The following is a 19,773-nucleotide window of genomic DNA, read 5'->3' on the forward strand; positions in this document are numbered from 1 at the left end:
TAAAATATTGCTTTCCCATTTATGTGGCACTGGCACTAATTTCAACTGGGGATCCCAGTCTAATATTGGTTGGGCATTGACTGCTGAGATGATTGACCTGTCAAATCCATAACCATCTTCCTTTGTGCTGGGTGTGATTCCAACCAGTGGTGAATTGTCCCATTTGCTTCAAGTTTACTCGGGCTCCTTGATTCCACTCACTGAGGATGGGGATATATGTGGGGCCTTCTCCTCTGCTTAGTTGTTTACAGTGGTGCAGTGCTGCCGGAGTGCACAGAGCACTGCACCAGCACCTTCTATTTAAAACAGACTTGTCCAACTCAATACGGCCCATCAAGCATGTTGAACATTCAAGTGATTTATATTTGAAAAATGCTGCAAAGCTACTCATATAATCACAGGCTGGTTCCCACCTGGAATTTCTACCAAGAGGCTCACTTGTGAGCCTATCAGCAGCAAATGCAGAGAGAAACCACCAAGTGGTGGGACGAGCAGCGAAGAGTGGAAAGGTAGGTTTTGAAGCTATGTTCCAGGGCCCCGAACGCGAAGCAGTGAATTGGGGGGTGTGAGGTAGCTGGAGTGAGACTCCGGCGAGCTGAAGAGGGACCCAGGTGAACCAAAGTCCAGGGCACCAGCGTCTGAAGAAGTTCGTGAAGAGAGACTGTGTGAGAGAGAGCATAAGGGGGTAGGAGGAGGGAGATTACACAAATTAGGCCAATTTTCTGTAGAATTTAGAAGATTAAGCGATGATCTGATCAAAGTCTTCAACATATTAACAGGGAAAGAGACGGTACTTGTTGGAGCTTTTAGAGATCAGCGGTAACGTCTAAAAATTAGGCCAAGACCATTCAGGAGAGATGTTAAGGACCACTTCTTCACTCAAAGAGTGGTAGAGGTTTGGAACTCTCTCCCACAAATGGCAATTGATGCTAGATCAGATAGATACATTTTTGTTACACAAAGGTATTAGGGGATATGAGCCAAAGGCAGGTATATGGAGTTAAGCCATGATCTCATTGAATGGTGAAGCAGGCTGGTGAGGCTGAATGGCCTACTCCTGTTCCTATGAATGTGCGGTGGGGGAGAGTGAGTGTGAGGGGGTGGGAGAGGAAGAGTGTGGGGGAAGTGAGAATGTGACCCACATTAATTCTTTGGCTGTGCTGGCCTGAGGATGTGAAACAGTATAGTATTTGTATTCCCTGCTGCCAACTTTGCATGGAATTTACAGCACAGAAACAGGCTATTGGGCCCCCCTCAGCGCCATAGGCAGCAGTGCTAACCACTGGGCTACCGTGCCGCCCAACCATCGTTGTTATCTTGGCTGTTTAATGGCCTACTCCCGTTTATACAAAAGAACAGAGCCATGCTATTGATATTCAACTAACCTCCCATTGATGGACAACGAGGCCTTCAGACTCTGTAAAAGACTAATGGCTGGTCAGCCAGGAGTTTCTCAAAGGACATGGATCTGGGACATCCTGTGTATTCTCACTACTGAGTTTAAGTCTGACTGGGACAATGTAAAGTGACCGGTTGTGCTGTATTGCTCTGACTCTGTGCTAGCAGGTTATTTTTCCCCTCAGTCTGTTTAAACCCTAAATTGCCTGCTACACCTTCAATCTCATTTTTAGACCCAAGTTCCTAATACCTCCCTCATGTAACAATCATACCATCAGGGTAACCTTCAGCTTCTTTCTTCCTCGTGTGTTTATCAAGTTATTCGCTTACAGCACAGAAGTAGACCATTCAGCACATTGCTCTGTGTCGGTTCTCTGCATCACACCTTAATTGGTCCCACTGCTTGACCTTTTCCCTGCAGCCCAGTAAAATCTTTTCTCTCCAGGTAAATATCCAGTCCCCTTTTGAAAACCGCAATTGAATCTGTCTCCACCACATGCTCAGGCAGTGCAATCCAGTCCAAAACACTTGTTGCAGAAAGATGTTTTTCCTCATGCCAATCACCTGCCCTACCACCACCAATGACTTATGCAAACATTCGCCAGCTCCCTCTGCACCTGCATTTCCTTTTGAATTGTAGCCTTCATTTTATGTCACCTCTCCTCGTTCTTCTGGCTGAAATGTATCACTTCACACTTCTCTACATTAACTTTTATGTACCATATGTCCGCCCATTCCACCAGCCTGTCGATATCCTCTGGCAGTCTATCATTATCCTCCTCACAGTTCACACAACCTTCAAGTCTTGCGTCATTTTCAAATTTTGAAAGCGTGTACACCCAAGTCTCGGTTATAAATATAAATCAAGAAAAGCAGTGCTCCCTAAGACAGAAATAAGTAAAGTTTTACATCATTTGTGTTTTTAATAGTTTTGAATTAAGTACTCAAACTGCTGCAGGATGAAATTCCATCTCTGCTGAAGACGAATGTTTCAAAGTACCACATGGTTCAAAATAAAATGCCGATTGGCACTAATATGTTCCACTTAAAAAACGTTGTTTTACTAATGTTTGGGGACTAAACTTTTTTTAAAAATAGCAAATCAATGGAATGGTAATTTAGAAATGATACGGCCAACATGTTTTCTTAGAGCTGCTACACCTCAAGATTTGGCACTAGCTGTTTAAATGTCCGCCACTATTCACAGTTGGATGTGGCAGCAATGCAGAGCTTTAATCTGATTTGTTGGTTGTGGAATTGTTTAGTTCTGTCTATCGCATGCTGCAGCATGCATGTAGCCCTGTTTTCTAGCTTCTCCTGGTTGCCAGCTCATTTTTAGGTATGCCTGCTGCTGCTCTTGGCATGCTCTCCTGCACTCTTCATTGAACCAGGGTTGATCTTCCAGCATGATGGTAATGGTCGAATGGGGGATATGCCGGGCTGTGAAGTTACAGATTATGGCTGTATATAATTCTGCTGCTGCTGAAGTCCCACAGACCTCATGGATGCCCAGACTTGACAGTATCAAAATCTATCCCATTTAGCACGATGGTAAGTACCACACAACACAATAGATGATATCTTCAGTGTGAATGTGAGACTTCATCTCCAGAAGGACTGTACAGTGAACACTTCTACAAGTATTGTCCTGGACAGATGCATATCCTACATGTAGATTGGTGAGGACGAGGTCAAGTAGGTTTGTCCCTCTTGTTGGTTCCTTCACCACCTGCTACAGGCACAATATAGCAGATATGATCTTCAGGACTAAGCCAGATTGGTCAGTTGTGGTAATACTGGGTCATTCTTGGGGATGTTACCATATGACAGGTGGTAATTGCCGGGCTGCCCAAAGGGAAATTTGGACAAGCTGTCACAACAGTTTGCAATTTCTAATCATTAAATTAAAACATGTGTTAATAAGTGAAAAGAAAACTTAAACATACAAGATTATATTTACAAAGTTAAAAGTAGTCCTATAAATAGTTTGCAAAAGATGTCTGTTTACTTAAACTGACAGCTAAATACCCTTTTCAGGCAACAGTCCCTATAGATTCTTACTCCATACAAAATCCAGTAATATTGCCACAATACATCCACTGTTGCTATAGGGGAAATATTTCCCAAGGCTTCTCCCTCTCTCATTAAAGGAAATCCAAGGCTTTTGACAAAACTTTGCATCAAACACAGAGGATGGTGAAGTTCACTTTGCTTCTATCCAGCTCTTTCCAAACACACCACATTCTTCATGATACCACATGGCTACTCTCTACCCCTACAGCTTTCAATCTTTCTTTTAAATATGTTTTTTTCTTTTTCATCTTAAAATCCATCGTTCTTAACGTCCTTTGGAAATTTCCTTTCACAGAATATAAAAATTTTCATGCTGTTTTTACTGCTATTACTGTTGGGTAAAGATAAACTGAATACTTTGCTTTATTAATTTATGATCTTTGCCAGTTGTACATATTCCCTTTGAAGTACAACAGCTAAACTTCAACACACTCCTTAACTTCTAATGCAAATTTATATTAATTTTGTTCCCTGGTGTTGCACATTAACTTTGTTCATCTCCCTTTCAAATGTTTACTTTTAGACCGAACTCCTTTTGATGATTTAAACCTTACAGTTGGCTGTCTTCAGTTTAATTTCGTTTGACACACATTCACACACACATACTCTGGGCACAATTTACTGGACTTGTCCACTGGAATCGGAGCAGGATGATCGCAGCCATGCCACCGAGGAGACCACCCCACAATTCAGGGATGCGGTTGAGACCAGATGGGATGCCCTGTTCCATCATGGGGCTCGGATGATCTGCCAGAGGGCAGTCTGTACCGCCTGAGTGGAAGTGTCAGCAACCATCAGCTCGGGGAGCGTCCTCAGAAGGACCGGCACCCAGTGTCGTAAGAAGACCAATGACTTCCACTGGGCTGCAGGGATGGGTTGGCACCACCCCCACCTCCCGCCCATGCCCCCCCCCCCCCACATGCATGCGCCTGGCACAGCCCACGGCAGCACCGCACCATGCCTCGGCCCACCCATGTTCAACAGTGCCATCCATGCTGGCCCCTCCCATATCCCCCCCACATACTCCCCTTCCCCACGATGAGCGAAGCATGTGCCAAACGATGACCCCTCTGTGTCCCCGCAGGAGCGGTTGGCCTGCTACAGAATGGCAGCGGGACGCTAGACATCACGCTACAAGGAATGGGCCCTGGAGGACGCAGGGGTGGCCAAGGACAGATCGGTCAATGATATAAAAGTTGGTGTGCGGCGCAGAGGTAAGGATCCAACAGCCCTCACCCAGATGACCTGTCACACGTGAGTTGTTAATGCCATACAGACTGACCCATATCTCCACTGACTACATGTCCATTCTCCCGCAGGATCTCCATCCGAGCTGCTGGCCCATCCTGGGTGGTCACCCCCCCCCCCCCCCCCCCCCCCCCGCCGCCTCCAATGAGAACATCTCAACACAGCTGTCATCCCCACCCTCCGCCAGTGCAGAGAAACACACCTCGGTGGCAATGTTAGTGGCTGGGCTTCGGAGGCACATTCTGGTGAGCAGCTCACAGTTGCTGGTGCACATCAGGTGGAGGGAGGAACACCCAGACGAGACAGCAGTCGCAGGTCTGCTAGATCCCAAGACCCAGCTGGGTTCCAGTCAGTTGCTGAGCCTCTGGACCAGGTTTACCGGAGATGATGCAGTCGATTCGGGATGACAGCGATATTCTAGCGGGCCCATAGCCGATTGACGGTGTCCCTGAGGCTACGGATGCAGGAGATGGAGCTGGTAATGCATGGCAGCAAGGCCAACACTGCTGGGGTGATGACCGCAGTGGAGAGCCTGGTGCACAACGTCAGCAGCATGAGTGGAGTTGCCCAAGACAGGGCTCAGTTAGTGACAGCCATGGCTGAGGATGTTGGCAGAATGTCCCAGACACTGGGGAACATGTCTCAGTCCCAGCTGGATCTTGATGAGGCACTGTGGAACATGTCCCAGTCTCAGCAGGGCATTGCCAAGGGACTCCAGAGGATGTCCCAGTCACTGAGGAGCATCAGCGAGGGCATCAACCCTATGCTGCAGACATTGGGGAGCCACAGGGCTGGCAGAGCTAGGTGACGGACGGGTAGCCAGTCTTGATCCCGTTGTCCCTCCGTCCTGAGGTGACCCTGGGATGACGGGGTGCTGGGTGGCAACTCGGAGCCACCCTATGGAATGGCGACAGCGGCCATCAGTTCCCCTGTGTTCCACCCCTCTGAAAACAGCGCATCTCAGAGTCAGCATCTGGAACAGGGCAGCAAAGCAGGGCATGTGCCGTCGGCAAGTGGACTGTGGCCCACTGGCCCCAGGGCACCCTGAAGACCCCCGCCAGGGACATCGAAGGCTATGGGACATGGTAAACAGCAGGCTGCCATGTGCATCCTGGGGACACACCAAGACGCAGAGGTACAGCACGGAAGGCTAAGCAGGTCAAGGATCGCAGAGAGGGCATTGGGGGGGGGGGGGGGGGGGGGGGGGGTTGGGGGGAGGGGGGAAGGGGTTGGGGGAGTTGGGAGAGGTGAGGCAGGTGAGCCTGCACCATCGGGGGCTAGAGGCAGGTGGGGACACATATGGACAGCATTAAATAATGTTGCACCTGAGAAATATGACACCTCTGGCACTTTCTTCCACAATGCAGGCTGACCTCCAATCACCTGCCCAGACCCCTGGGCGTGGAGGTCCTGGCAGGGGCTGGGGTCGCATCTGTAATGGGTACACATGATCCAGGAGGTGGCATGGCGGCCCACGGGTGCTGAGACACAAACTACGCGCAACCCCATAGCTCACAGTCGACCTCCCCCACCAATGGCGGCCCATGCTGATCAAGGCTGACCTCCCCACCCTGAGCACCGTGGCAGCAACCCCAGTGCCACCAGGTTCTTTGCCTGGGAGCGAAGATGGCTACTCACCTCCTCAGGTCCCCGCAGCAGCTATTCCGTCAGCTTCACATTTTAAAAAAGGTGTTCTAATCAGCGTCCACGTGACCACTTGCTGGGAAGCCATTAGATATGGGGTCTTTCCCATTCATTGTAAGGAGAATGGCTTTAAGTGATGATTATAGGTTTTTTGCCACGCTAAGGTGGGTTCCTGATTGCAGCAATGGGAACAGGCTGATTAGACCCCAAACAGGACAGCACCCGGAATAGTTCTCAATTTTGGCCTCTCCCACGATCTAATGGCCGTGTCGCACCCTTTCTCAAGCGCAACACGGCTATTAAATCGGCCTAGTGACTAAGTGTGGTTAGATAGGTGGGGAACTCGGCGACAGAGCGGGGAGTAACTCCCTGCCAAACCCACCTGAAATGACACTTAGAAACTTTTCCATCAGATCGCAGCCTTTGCTTTACAATATACCACAGAGATATTGGGAAAGTGTGACATTGCTTTAGTGGCCATTGAAGCTCCCACCCAGAGTACATTCTGTGCCCTTGCCACCCTCAGTGCTTCTTCCAAGTGCTACTGATCCATCAGCTGGGGGTTGGGTGGGCGGTGGTAATTAGCAGGAGGTTTTCAAGCCCAGGTGTGACCGGATGCCATGAGACTTCATGGGGTCCAAAGACAATGCTGAGAATGCCGAGGGAAAACTCCTCCTACGTATACTACTGTGCTGCCACCTCTGGCTGTAGTGGTGTTTGGGGCATTGTCTGTAAGGTATGACTCGGTGAGTATGATTATGTCAGGATGCTGTTTGACTCGTTCGTGGGGAAACGCTCCCAATTCTGGCTCAAACCTCCAAGCTATTAGTGAGGAGAACTTTACTGGGTCAATTGGGCAGGGTGTCCCATTTCCAAGCCTAGGTTGAAGCTTGGTGCTCTACTTGGTTTTATTCCTTTCCAACTTTTCTGCAGCAGTTTTATCCAACTGGATAGCTCACTTGGTCATCTCGGGTAAGGGTCAACCCCTGTGAGTCTGGGGTCACATGTGGACCAGACAGGATCACAGTTGCAGATTTCCTTCCCTAAAGGACATTAATGAATCCTTGTGAGCAGGTCAACTTGTTATTTAATGTAACACTGTAGATGAGTAAAATAATCTAATAGTGTTATGAGTCAATGTAATAAAGTTTTGGTGGTATAAAAAAATTACTCCGGATCAGAGTTATTGATTGACAACGCAGAGAGAGGGAGGGGGGGTGGAATACCTTAGTGTTCGGATGCCAATAATTAAAGGCTGGGGAGGGTCTTTTTTAAGTGGGTTCTCATGATGAATTGACATGAATTCTTTCTTTTGTACAACCAGATCCGAGTTGGCATACACTCTGGTCCGGTTTTGGCTGGAGTGGTTGGCGATAAGATGCCTAGATATTGTCTATTTGGCGACACAGTTAATACTGCCTCAAGGATGGAGAGCCACGGTGTGCCAGGCAAAATCCATCTCAGTCCGACAGCAAACAGGTAGTGAACTCTACTCGTACTCAGCTCATCTGAGACACTTATCCATGCCGTTGTCACTTCCAGAGTTGAGTATTCCAATGCTATCCTGCATTCTCCATTTTGAACCTGTCAAACCTCTGCTGCCCATATTTTAACTCACACCGAGTTCTGTTCAACCATTGCCCTTGGTGTTGGCTGACCTCCAATGTTCCTGTTCTGACAACATCTCCACTTTAAGATGCTCATGCTTGTTTTCGAATCCCTCACTGGCCCTATCTCTGTAATTACATCCAGCTCTGTTACCCTTTGAGATCTTAGCACTCCTCTAACTCTGGAATTTAAAAAAAAAATGTATTCTTTCATGGGATGTGGGCGTTGTTGGCAAGGCCAACATTTGTTAACCATTTCTAATTGCTCAGCGGCTTGTTCAGCTTCTTCAGAAGGTAGTTAAGAGTCAACCACATTGTTGCGGATCTGGAGTCACATGTGGGCCACCAAACAAAAGCTGAACAAGCCGCTAAGCAATTAGAAATGGGCAACAAATGTTGGCCTTACCACCAGACAAGGTAAGGACAGATGTTCCCTTGCGTAAAGGGCATTAGTGAACCGGAGGCTTTTTCTGACAATCGATGAGAGTTTCACCATTATTGAGATGAGTTTTTATATTCCAGATTTATTAATTGAACTTAAATTTCACCAGCTGCTACGGTAGTATTTGAACGCGTAACCACAGGTCATTAGTCTGGGCCTCTGGATTACTAGTCAGGTGGCATTACTATTAAACCACCATCTCCTTTCCGTGCACAGCCCAGATTTTCATAGCACTGCCATTGGATGCTGTGTTCTGAAATTCTCTCCTTAAGCCTCTCTATCCTCTCTCCTCCTTTAAAATGTATCTATCCATTGGAAACCCACCTACTCCCACAGCTACATTGACTACAGCTCTTCATTACCCACATCTTGTAAGGACTCCATCCCATTCTCCCAGTTCCTATGCCTCTGCTGCATCTGTTCTGATGATGCCACTTTCCAAAGCAGTGCTGCCAACTTGTCTTCTTTCTTCCTCAATCGCAGGTTCCCACCCACTGTGGAACAGGACTCTCAATCGTGTCCGACTCATTTCCGCACCTCTGCTCTCACCCCTTCCCCTCCCTCCCAGAACTAGGATAGGGCCCCCCTTGTCTTCACTTTTCACCCCACCAGCCTCCGCATTCAAAGTATCATCCTCCGCCGCCAGTTCTGGCAACTCCAGTACGATGCCACCTTCCCCTCACTCCCCTGTCACTTTTTCGCATGGACCGTTCCCTCCGGGATACCCTGTCCACTCCTCCATCACCCCCAACAACTCACCCTCTTCCCACGGCACCTTCCCATGCAATTGGAGGTGTAACGCCAGCCCCTTTACCTCCTCCCTGTCACTATCAAGGGTCTAAACATTCTTTTCAGGTGAGGCAGTACTTCAGATGCCCCTCCTTCAATCTGGTCTATTACATTCGCTGCTCCCAAAGCCATCTACTCTACGTTGGAGAGACCAAACGTAGACTGGGTGACCGCTCTGCAGAACACATTTGGTCCGTCAGCAAGCAGGGCCAGACCTTCCAGTCGCTTGCCATTTCAATTCACCGCCCTGCTCTCATGTCCACATGTCCGTCCTTGGCCTGCTGTAATGCTCCAGTGAAGCCCAGCGCAAACTGGAGGAACAGCACCCCATCTTCGGATTAGGCACATTATAGCCTTCTGGACTTAACACTGAGTTCAACAATTTCAAACAGTGAACTCTCTCCTCCACCTTCACCCCATTTCGAATTTGTCTCAATTTATTTTCATATCTTCTATTCATCTGTTTTCTCCTCATCCCCCCTCGACCATCCCACTTGGGCCATCTGTTCCTTGTTCCTGTTACTCTTTGACACATTTCTTACCTTTGTTATGCCCTTCACACATTCTAATCTATTTATTCTAATCTAACGCAACCTTAATCACCCCCATTTGCATCCCCTTCTGTCCCTTGTCCTTCTGTCCCTTGTCCTTCTGTCCGCAACATCTTTGTCAATCTCCACCTATCGCTGGGCCCCTATCCAGCCCCACCGCTCCTCGCCCCCTCCCCCCCACAACAGTATAACCTGACCCTATTTCCAGTTCCCTCCAGCCTTGAAAAAGAGTCATCCAGACTCGTAACGTTAGCTCCCTTCTCTCTCCACAGATGCTGTCAGACCTGCTGAGATTGTCCAGCATTTTACTTTTATGTTCTGATTAAAACCAAACACTTTGGCCACGTTTTTGGTCACCTTCTTAATATTTCCTTACATGATACCATTAGATAGTTGGGGTTAAGACATGTGGACAAGATACTCTGCACCTGTCTTGTACTATAGCTGACTTGGGATGCCTGGATTATGAAGACTGCACAATGGAGATTGGTGAATTCTCCAACTCAGGCACTCTCTGTCGGTCCTTCCCACCCCAAAAATAACTTTGGTTGGAATGGACCCATTATTTGCGTGAAGTCGGTTTTAAGACTGAGTAGAATTGTCAAGATCGAGCATTTCAACTATGCACAAACTGCTGTTGCATTTCCTAATTACTAAAGTGACATGTCAAAAGCACTTCAAAGATATCCTGAGGTTGTGAAAGGCAGTAAATGAATGATATTTGGGCAAAGATTAGAGCCTCTAAATAAACGCATACTTGAATAAAATCATACTCTTCTCATACAGGGCCCTACAAAACAAAGGCTTTGAAATAGTGGAGAGGGGTCCAATCACGGTGAAAGGTAAAGGGAATATGATCACCTACTTCCTCGTTCAGAACCTGCATGTCACTGAAGATGACATCATGGGGATACCACCAATGAGCAATGAAGGAGATCCCAAGCAATGCAATGGCGGCAGCAAGGGGAACTCTGAGCAGAGTAAGCAGAACGGTGAGTCTTACTAGAGGGGGATAACAATTCTGACAATTATATCGCATTTTTTGCAACCCGATTCAAAGGTGGTAATTGCAGTTAGCACTGTCAAGGTATAAGTAGTGTTTCATAGTTAGGTAAAAAATAAACAGAAAAGTGCCAGTGATAGAGGCCATGTCAGAAAAGGTTTAATGCACAAATAGTTACATTTTTATTAATTTACCTGAGCCCTGTCATGTAACTATCCTCTACTCGCTGCAGGTTGCAGGGGAAATCATCTTGATTTTAATTGTGAGATGTTGTTGTAGTTTTGACCAGGATTTTGTTTGCTCCAGTTTATAGATACACATTTAAAGTAGACTCTGTAGACTGTTGGAATGTGCTGCATAAATAGACTCTGTCTGCTTACTAAATAGACTGTAAATAGACTCCACTGTAAAATAGACTGTCTGCTGTGAGTTCTGCTGTAGGTACAAGCCCCCTTTAGGACAGGGCTAAATCGCTGGCTTTGAAAGCAGACCAAGGCAGGACAGCAGCACGGTTCAATTCCTGGATCAGCCTCCCCAAACAGGCGCTGGAATGTGGTGACTAGGGGCGTTTCACAGTAACTTCATTTGAAGCCTACTTGTGACAACAAGCCATTTTTATTTCATTTCATTTCACTTGGAACTCATCGGTTGCCTGAGAAGTTTATATTCACTTTTTCAAAACAGCCATATTAAAAGATGTATTTGCCTGACCTGACTGCAAATAGTGATCATTTTGATTAAGATTTCCCTTTACTGATCAATTTTCTCCCCACTTTTTAAATTTCACACTATCTCGCAACAGCAGCAAAGTTGTGGATAGGTTATTGTCAGTGTTATTCCAGGAGGTAACCTGCCGGTCTCGATTTACACTGCAACTTTCCTTCTCGAGTTCTCTGACCCTCAGCGTCGGCAACTGGGGCTAGGTGGCAGGTCGCAAATTCACCCTATTTGGAACAACGGGGATCAAATATAGATAGGTTCGGTGAATGGGCCAAAATTTGGGAATTGGAGTTTAACTTGGATAAGTGTGAGGTTATCCATTTTGGTCGGAAAAATGGAAAGGCAGCTTATTATCTAAATGGAAAGAAACATTGGTGCAGAGGGATCTGCCTGTCTTCATGCATGAATCGCAGAAAACTAGTCTGCAGGTACAGCAGGAAATAAGGAAGGCAAATGGAATTTTAGCCTTTATGGCTAAAAGTGGAGACGTTTTGCTGCGACTCTACAAGGCATTGGTGAGACCCTACCTGACCGTGTGTACAATTTTGGACCTCTTATTTATGGAAGGATGTAATTGCAGTGGAGGAAGTTCAGAGGAGGTTCACTAGATTGATTCCAGAGGCGAGGGGTTTGTCTTATGAAGAGAGATTGAGAGTTTAGGCCTATACTCTCTGGAGTTTAGAAGAATGAGAGGTGATCTAATTGAGGTACATAGGATGATAAAAGGTATTGACAAAGTAGACGCAGAGCAGATGTTGTCTCTTGTGGGGCAATCTAGAATGAGAGGTTATAGTTTTAGGATAAGATTTAAATCCAAGATGAGAAGAAATTATTTCTCTGAAAGGATCATGAATCTGTGGAATTCACTACCCCTGAGTGTGGTGGATGCCGGGACATTGAGTAATTTTAAGGAGATAGGCAGATTTTTAATTAGTGATGGGTTGAAGGGTTATGGAGAAGGGTCAGGAAAGTGGAGTTGAGCCCGAGATGAGGTCAGCCATGATTGTATTAAATGATGGAGCAGGCTCGAGGGGCTGAATTGCCTACTGCTCCTAGTTCCTTTGTTATGTAAACCCTGGTCTGTTGGCACCAATATGTTTCACACCAGCCTTCCTGCCCCATCCCACCCACCAGGAGTCCCAGCTGCTGTGGCAACATACACTTTTACATGGAGAGTAATGGAAGTGGCTTTAATTTCTATCCACCTCACAGCTGACTAGGATACTCTCCACTCTTACTGCCTACCATTGAGGTATGTTGGGAGGATTGGCCACGATATGACTCCATGAACCCCTCGACTCCATCAAGTCCTGAAGGAGGGACTTGAACTCAGAGCTTTTGACTCAGAGGCAGGGACACTACCCACTGAGCCACAGGCCTAATCTGCCTGTCATTAACAGGGAGGTCGATGTCCTGTATCAAAGCCCTGTGAAGGTAATAGGAGCTCCTTGCCAGTCAAGTTGGGTCTGGTTGAAGCCTGCACCATGCAGATTTCACAGGCACAATGGAAGAGAAGACACCAAACAAAGTTATTAGGGCAGCACAGTGGCGTAGTTGGTAGCACTGCCACTTCACGGCACCGAAGTCCCAGGTTCGATCCCGGCTCTGGGTCACTGTCCGTGTGGAGTTCGCACATTCTCCCTGTGTTTGCGTGCGTTTCGCCCCCACAACCCAAAGATGTGCAGGGTAGGTGGATTGGCCACGCTAAATTGCCCCTTAATTAGGAAAATGAATTGGGTGCTCTAAATTTATTTTTAAAAAGTATTCAGTTATTTCTGTGAGCTATTGAGGAGCATTAATGGACTTCTATAATCCCACAAAAATAATCTAGTCTGCTGCTGTCCCAGGACCTCATGACAGGAGGTTTTCAGATAACCAAACTGCTAATTCATGATCCTTGAAACATTCCTTTGAGAAGAATCATTGACTAAACGGGCCTTTAACAGCCGAAAGAGACTGTGCGGTATTTCTAAGGAATGTGTTGACGCATCCAGATGCAATTCTTCTTCTGCCTTTCTAACACCATTCAGAAGTCATGATTAACATCTTTGTTTAAAGAGAAGACAACATAATTTTCTGTAACACTTAACAGATTTGCTAATAATATGGTACAATACAATTTCAATCAATGATTGTTATTTATTATCAATAATTTAACCAGTTACCTGCCAGAAGAAAGCTTGAAATATTGAGATAAAGGAATACATTTTATGGTCTTGATTCACCAGTTAATGAGTAACTGAGGTGAAATATTAATTGCACGTGGATCATGGTCTAATTATAGGATTAAGGCAGATCATCAAATTGTTACTGAATAGATAGCTCTTCTTCAATTTACAGAACATAACAACAGTGAAGATCAAGATCACAAGCCTGTTGTTAGCATGAAGTATGCTGATAGTAAGCAGACACCCACAGGTAAATCTTCTGGTAAATTGTTGGCGGAGCAGAGAACACTGAGGGGTGACCTGATTGAGGTGTACAAGATTATGAGGGGCATGGACAGGATGGATAGGGAGCAGCTGTACCCCTTAGTTGAAGAGTCAGTTATGAGGGGACAAAAGTTCAAGGTGAGGGGCAGGAGGTTTAGGGGAATTTGAGGATAAAACCTTTTTACCCAGAGGCTGGTGACAGTCTGGAATGCCCTGACTGGGAGGGTGGTAGAGACATCCTGTAAAAAGTTCCTGGATGAATATTTGGCACGTCATAACATTCAAGGCTATGGGCCAATTGCTGGCAAATGGGATTAGGCAGGTAGGTCAGGTGTATTTCATGTGTCGGTACAGATCTAATTCTTGACCGTCTTATTCTGTGATTCTGTGAATACCATAAGGCCATAGTTAAGACCTAAGCTTGTCCTATTGTTCAGCCAGAGAAACCAATCAAATTGATGTTCTTAGAGGGGCTTTAATATTCCATTCTTGTGATAACAGCTACAGAGAAAAAAAGGAATGAGATACACATTGAAGAAAACAAAAAGCTAATCATTCAAGTCATGAGGACGTCCCATTAAGAAACGTCACCATTTGGAGATCTACCTTGAGGATACAATTACTGCAAACAATACACTGTGAAGAAAGACAAAAGGAATGGGCCTGAATAAGAGCGAAGTATTCCAGTGGGAAACCTAGAATCTGACAGATTGCCAATTGATCATTATTCCACAGAACAATGCACCTGAAGTGTGCCCCCTGCAGGTGGCTTGCGGTCAGCTGTGTGAGATGGAAAGTGACCCTTCGATTCTTCATGAATTCAAAACTTGGCCATTTTGATTAATGTTGACGTAGAGGACTAGACAATAAATCCTATTTCAACAATCAAACCTCCTGAGCACTGTCTCATTCAGAGAGACACTCAGTAATACTGCAGAAAGGAAAAAGGATGGTCACATGGCTGGATGAGATTAAGATTTGAACTTCAGATCAGAGCCAAACAGGACACCAGCTAGACTATACACCTCTTAAATTCGCAGCTGACAAGAACATTGGTGGTGTGGCAGATAGTGGGGAGGAAAGTCTTAGATTGCAAGACGATATACACGGGCTAGTTAGATTGTCAGATGGAATTTAACCCTGAAATGTGTGCGATAATGCATTTTGGGAGGCCTAACAAGGCAAGGGAATATACAATGAATGGTAGAACCCTAGGAAGTACAGAGGATCAGAGGGACCTTGGTGTGCAGGTTCACAAATCCCTGAAGACAGGAGGACAGATATTTAAGGAGGTTGAGAAGCTATATGGGATGCTTGTCTTTGTTAGCTGAGGCACAGAATATGATGGAGCTGTATAAAACGCTGGTTAGGCCACAGATGGATTGCTGTGTGCCACACTATAGGAAATGATTACACTAGAGAAGGTGCAGAGGGGATTCACCAGGATGTTGCCTGGGCTGCAGCCTTTCAGCTATGAAGAGACACTGGATAGGCTTGGGTTGTTTTCCTTGGAACAGAGAAGGCTGAATGGGGGGATCTGATTGAGGTGTATGAAATTGTGAGAGGCATAGAAAGAGTGGATAGGAAGGAAGATGTGCCCTTAGCGGAAGGGTCAATAACCAGGAGGCATGGATTTAAGGTGAGGAGCAGAAGATTTACTGGGGATGTGAGGAAAACATTTTCACCCAGAGGAGGCAGACACAATGGGCTGAAGGGCCTCTTTCCGTGCTGTAAAAACTCTTATGACCCTATGCTGGTTTCAGCTGGACAGAGCAGAAATTGAGAAGACGTGAAATCAGCGACTGAGCTCAGGACTTCCAGTGGGAGCTGGGAGGAATGCATTGATTAGTTTGGATACTAAACTAATTAACTTCCTGAAAAAGTGAAGACATGTCATGCCTGCAATGATATCATGTTCCTCACTTTCAAGAAACAGACTTCAGTTAAGGCAGACTTTTGAAAATTGACTTTAAAAAGTGGTCAAAATGCTGCCCAAGATAGCCAACCAGTGTCAAGGGACGAATGTTGTAATTTCGGCACAAAAAATAATTTCATGTCTGAATCTACTTCTGGAAAGTTCTCAAATGCAAATTGGTTTCCCAGGTTAAAATTGACCACCCTTATTGAATTTAAATAGACAATGATTACCAGATGTGCCTGGGCCATGAGGAGGGAATATCAAATCAAAAGCCATCAGTGAGCTAATTGTAGCTGGTACATTGATGGCCATCATTCCCCCATTGCGTACCAATCACCAATTATCATGGGCAATGGGAGGCATTGAAATATGCCATCATGTGACTGACATGGCGGATCTTATCAACTCCTAAGGGAACCCAGCAGGTCAGCCTACAAACTAAAAGAACAAGAGAGACCATCGTCCAGCAAGAAGAACAGAAGGGGAAGGGTTATATCAATGTGTGTTGTTGTTGTTTCTTGATATTGAAATTAGATTTTAAATGTGTGTTCTCATAGCTGCTGTCTAGCAAATCATTGACATTTGTTTTATAAAAGAACATATATTGTAGTCTCACATCTCTATTTTAGACTAATTTCCATTCCTCAGTTCGCAGACTGATCAGCAGCTCTCTCCTGCATTGCCCACTTTTTAAATATAATTCACTTTATTTCACTTATTTGAATAAATTAATGTTGTACATCTTGCACTTTGGCATTAGCTGGGAATTAAATAAATCAGTAATACACAATGACTATGGATGGTGAACCAATTCAGTATGCACAGCACGCGAGCACTGGTTTCCTTTTTGAATATATAGTTTGATGAGGTTACTCTATTAATATCAACTCTTTTTTATTATGAAGATAGGGAAATCAACAGATCCCAGCATAACGAGTGCCCTGGGAGCACAGTTATTTTCGGGGGAGAAGGTGGAGCAGAGTCAAGACTGGACCTGAATAATAAGGAGACTCTCCATAAAGAAAATGGAAAATCAGAGTTTTGTATCTTATTGTAAACAGAGTGCTGTGTGCACCCAAATCGAGCAGCACATTAATTTGTTGTGTTTTCACCTTGAACCCTGATGAAACAAAAACAATTAAGTTCATTTGGAATGTTTTTTTGGACCGAGTTTCCCTCAGAAACCTTTTGGTTGCGTTTCAACAAATAATTTAAAAATATTCATAAATCTCCACAACATTGCATCCTCCCAAGGTCTTTAGGTCTTTTTACTCTTGCAAATGTGTCATGGATAGGTAAAATAATAAATACTGAAGTTTAGTAAGGAGGTTTTGGAAGAGCAGAGGTAAGGAATTGAATTGTTATGGAATTGTCCCTGCACTGCACTGTTGACCAATTGCTTCCAGACGTGCTAGGGATATTCAAACCAATGGTTTCTTGTGTAGTTCTCATTATTTCTTCACTAATCCTTCACGCCTCATTTCCTATACTCGTGTAACAATCCAGACTGCATAGTTTGGAGAGTAGGGATGTATCAGATTAAGGTTCAACTGGCAGGCAGTCAGAGGTAAACAGTCATTCATGCTCACAAAATCACAACCTTCTTGAAACATGCCTTAGTTCTTGCACTTCATGATATGTTGAACCTTTTCTCCCACTCACCCCATGAATTGCCCTCTCAACACCTCTCCAGCAATATGCCTTTGCATTCAGATTCCAGCTCCAATACCATGTGGTGCCTTCTGACCTTACTGTTGGAACTAATAGAATAGTGAGGAGCAGTTTCAGGCTGCGATATTTTAATTTTCATTCTCCGTATGTAGGCACATCTGGCAAGCCCATCATTTAGCACTGCTGCAGGGTCGATGCAGACTTTATGGGCCGAATGGCCCCCTTCTGCACTGTAGGGATTCTAAGATCTGAGATCATTTATTATCCATTCTTCATTCCCCCATCCAGGACACTCAGTGCTCAGTTAAGAGTCTCACCCACATTATTGTGGTGCTGAAGTTGTATATATGACAGACTGGGTAAGGACAGTTGGCTTCTTTCCATAAAGGGTTTTAATGCTAATTCAATAGTTTCAAGATCATTTTTAGCTGGCAACTTTTTTTTCTTAAAACTGAGTTCAAATTCTCAAACTGCAATCCAGCGCTGTCCAATACTTCTTTAGGGACCTTTCTGTAATAGACAATAAATCCTTTCTTGTTCCTATGTTTTGCACCATTTCCCCATGAGCCTTGCTCTTTTTTTCCCATCTATTAGTGCCTTGTGCTGTCTTGCTGTCTAACTTTGCACTAATCACCGTAAGGGACGAGAACAGTTCCTTGAGGTATGCATATACCGTAAACACATTCTGAACAGGCAGGTGTAACATACAACACAAAGAAAATCTTCCAGCCAACATTTTCCCAAAAGAAAGACCTCACGTTAGTCTTAGACTAACCTTTTACAAGAGTACAGCTATGGACTATTCAGCCCCTCAAACATGTTAATTCAGTTGGATAATGGCTAATCTATACCTCAAATCGATTTACCTATCATTTCTTCAGTTTCTGTAGCACCCTTACCTAACACAAATCTATCAATATCAGTCTTGAAAATTTCTGTTGACCAAGTGACTATTGATGAAATATCGAAGTGTTGTTCTGGCCCAATATGTTCTCCCCTTCTCTCTGATCCATCCTTGCCCAACAAATCCTTGTCTCTGGGTAGGAGTTTGTGAGAGAGAGAGTGGGACTGTGAGATACAAGTATAGGCACTGCTGGACACTGTGGCATCTATTTCTTTGTCTCATACCAAATTGAGAGGAGGACAGGAGAAGGAGAGGTTTGGAAGGGCTCCTAAGTAGCCAATCGCATATCACTTTCATTACAAGGTAGTAGAATGTTTCATGATACAGAATTAATAAAAAATACAATTAAAACATCACAACAAGCCGTGACTAGCACATACCCTCCTACTTGCTCATTTCCAAAACCCTTCAAAATAGATTCCCTCATCAGAAAGTGCAGTGTTTTTCATTTGTGGAGATCACATGTTTGGGTGAGGTTTGCCACTTGTAACCAGTATCTTTCTGCTGCCCTGGGCTACCTTGACCTAGATAAAGGGAGGAAGGGAACGAGGGAGAAAGGAATTGCATTTATTTAGCACTTTTCATGACCACTGGATGTCTGAAAGCACATTACGGCTGGTGAAATACAAGAGCCAAACCCACTGAATCATAATGGGGCAGTGACGGAATCTGTCCAAGAAGGCTGTGAGGAAATGAGTCCACACGAGGCTCATGTGAATGAATGTGAGAGGAGGAACACTTCCGAAATAAAGGCTCAGGGTGGAAAGGGTGCCATGCATGGGCATATTGTAAACCAGTCGCATACTTCAGCATTATATATCAGAGGTTATTCTCATTGGCAAACATGATTAGTGCAGCCTATTCTTAAGTAGCATGATGATTCCTGATGAAGGGTGATTGGCTGTGCGGTGAGTTGGTTTAATTGGCAATCAAAACCCTGGCCATTAGCCAGCAATCGATCATCGATTTCTTTGGGGTCCCCCTATCTGACAGTCCCTGCACAAACAGTTTCACATAAAGGCTCTGTATCCTCGGGTGAACATATGCTCTTCAATTTTTCAAGTATAGTGCCTGGATGAGGTACTGTGTCTCTGAGCAAACAATTCACCAGAAGCGCCCTGACTTCACAAAACTTTGCCCTAATATGCTAATTTTTAGTTTTGTATGTTAGAATATGTTGAATATATAAGTGAGTTATGTGGTGTGTAAGTTGGCCTGGAAAAAGATGTCTACTCAATTTCAATGATAATAAATATATTATCGAGAGAAATATCCAGAATGTTTCTGTTATTGTCATTATTTGTTATAACATAGATGGTACAGCCAGAGCTACAATGGACATAGAACACGCTCAAAAGTCAAGATTCCGGGCA

At 45.0% G+C, this 19,773-nt stretch overlaps 1 protein-coding gene across 1 annotated transcript in view; it reads left to right on the forward strand.

Moving 5' to 3' along the window:
- LOC119969242 (guanylate cyclase soluble subunit beta-2-like) overlaps nucleotides 1-19,613 on the forward strand; it is a 72,908-nt gene extending 53,295 nt beyond the window's left edge. The window contains exons 13-16 of the mRNA XM_038802593.1: nucleotides 7,688-7,842; nucleotides 10,539-10,744; nucleotides 13,816-13,893; nucleotides 16,731-19,613. Coding sequence (XP_038658521.1) covers nucleotides 7,688-7,842; nucleotides 10,539-10,744; nucleotides 13,816-13,893; nucleotides 16,731-16,882 — 591 coding nt within the window. The 3' untranslated portion in view covers nucleotides 16,883-19,613. The remainder of the gene's footprint in view (nucleotides 1-7,687; nucleotides 7,843-10,538; nucleotides 10,745-13,815; nucleotides 13,894-16,730) is intronic.
- Nucleotides 19,614-19,773: the final 160 nt, after the last annotated feature.

Source organism: Scyliorhinus canicula, chromosome 7 (assembly GCF_902713615.1).
Source record: "Scyliorhinus canicula chromosome 7, sScyCan1.1, whole genome shotgun sequence".
NCBI classification, from domain to species: domain Eukaryota; kingdom Metazoa; phylum Chordata; class Chondrichthyes; order Carcharhiniformes; family Scyliorhinidae; genus Scyliorhinus; species Scyliorhinus canicula.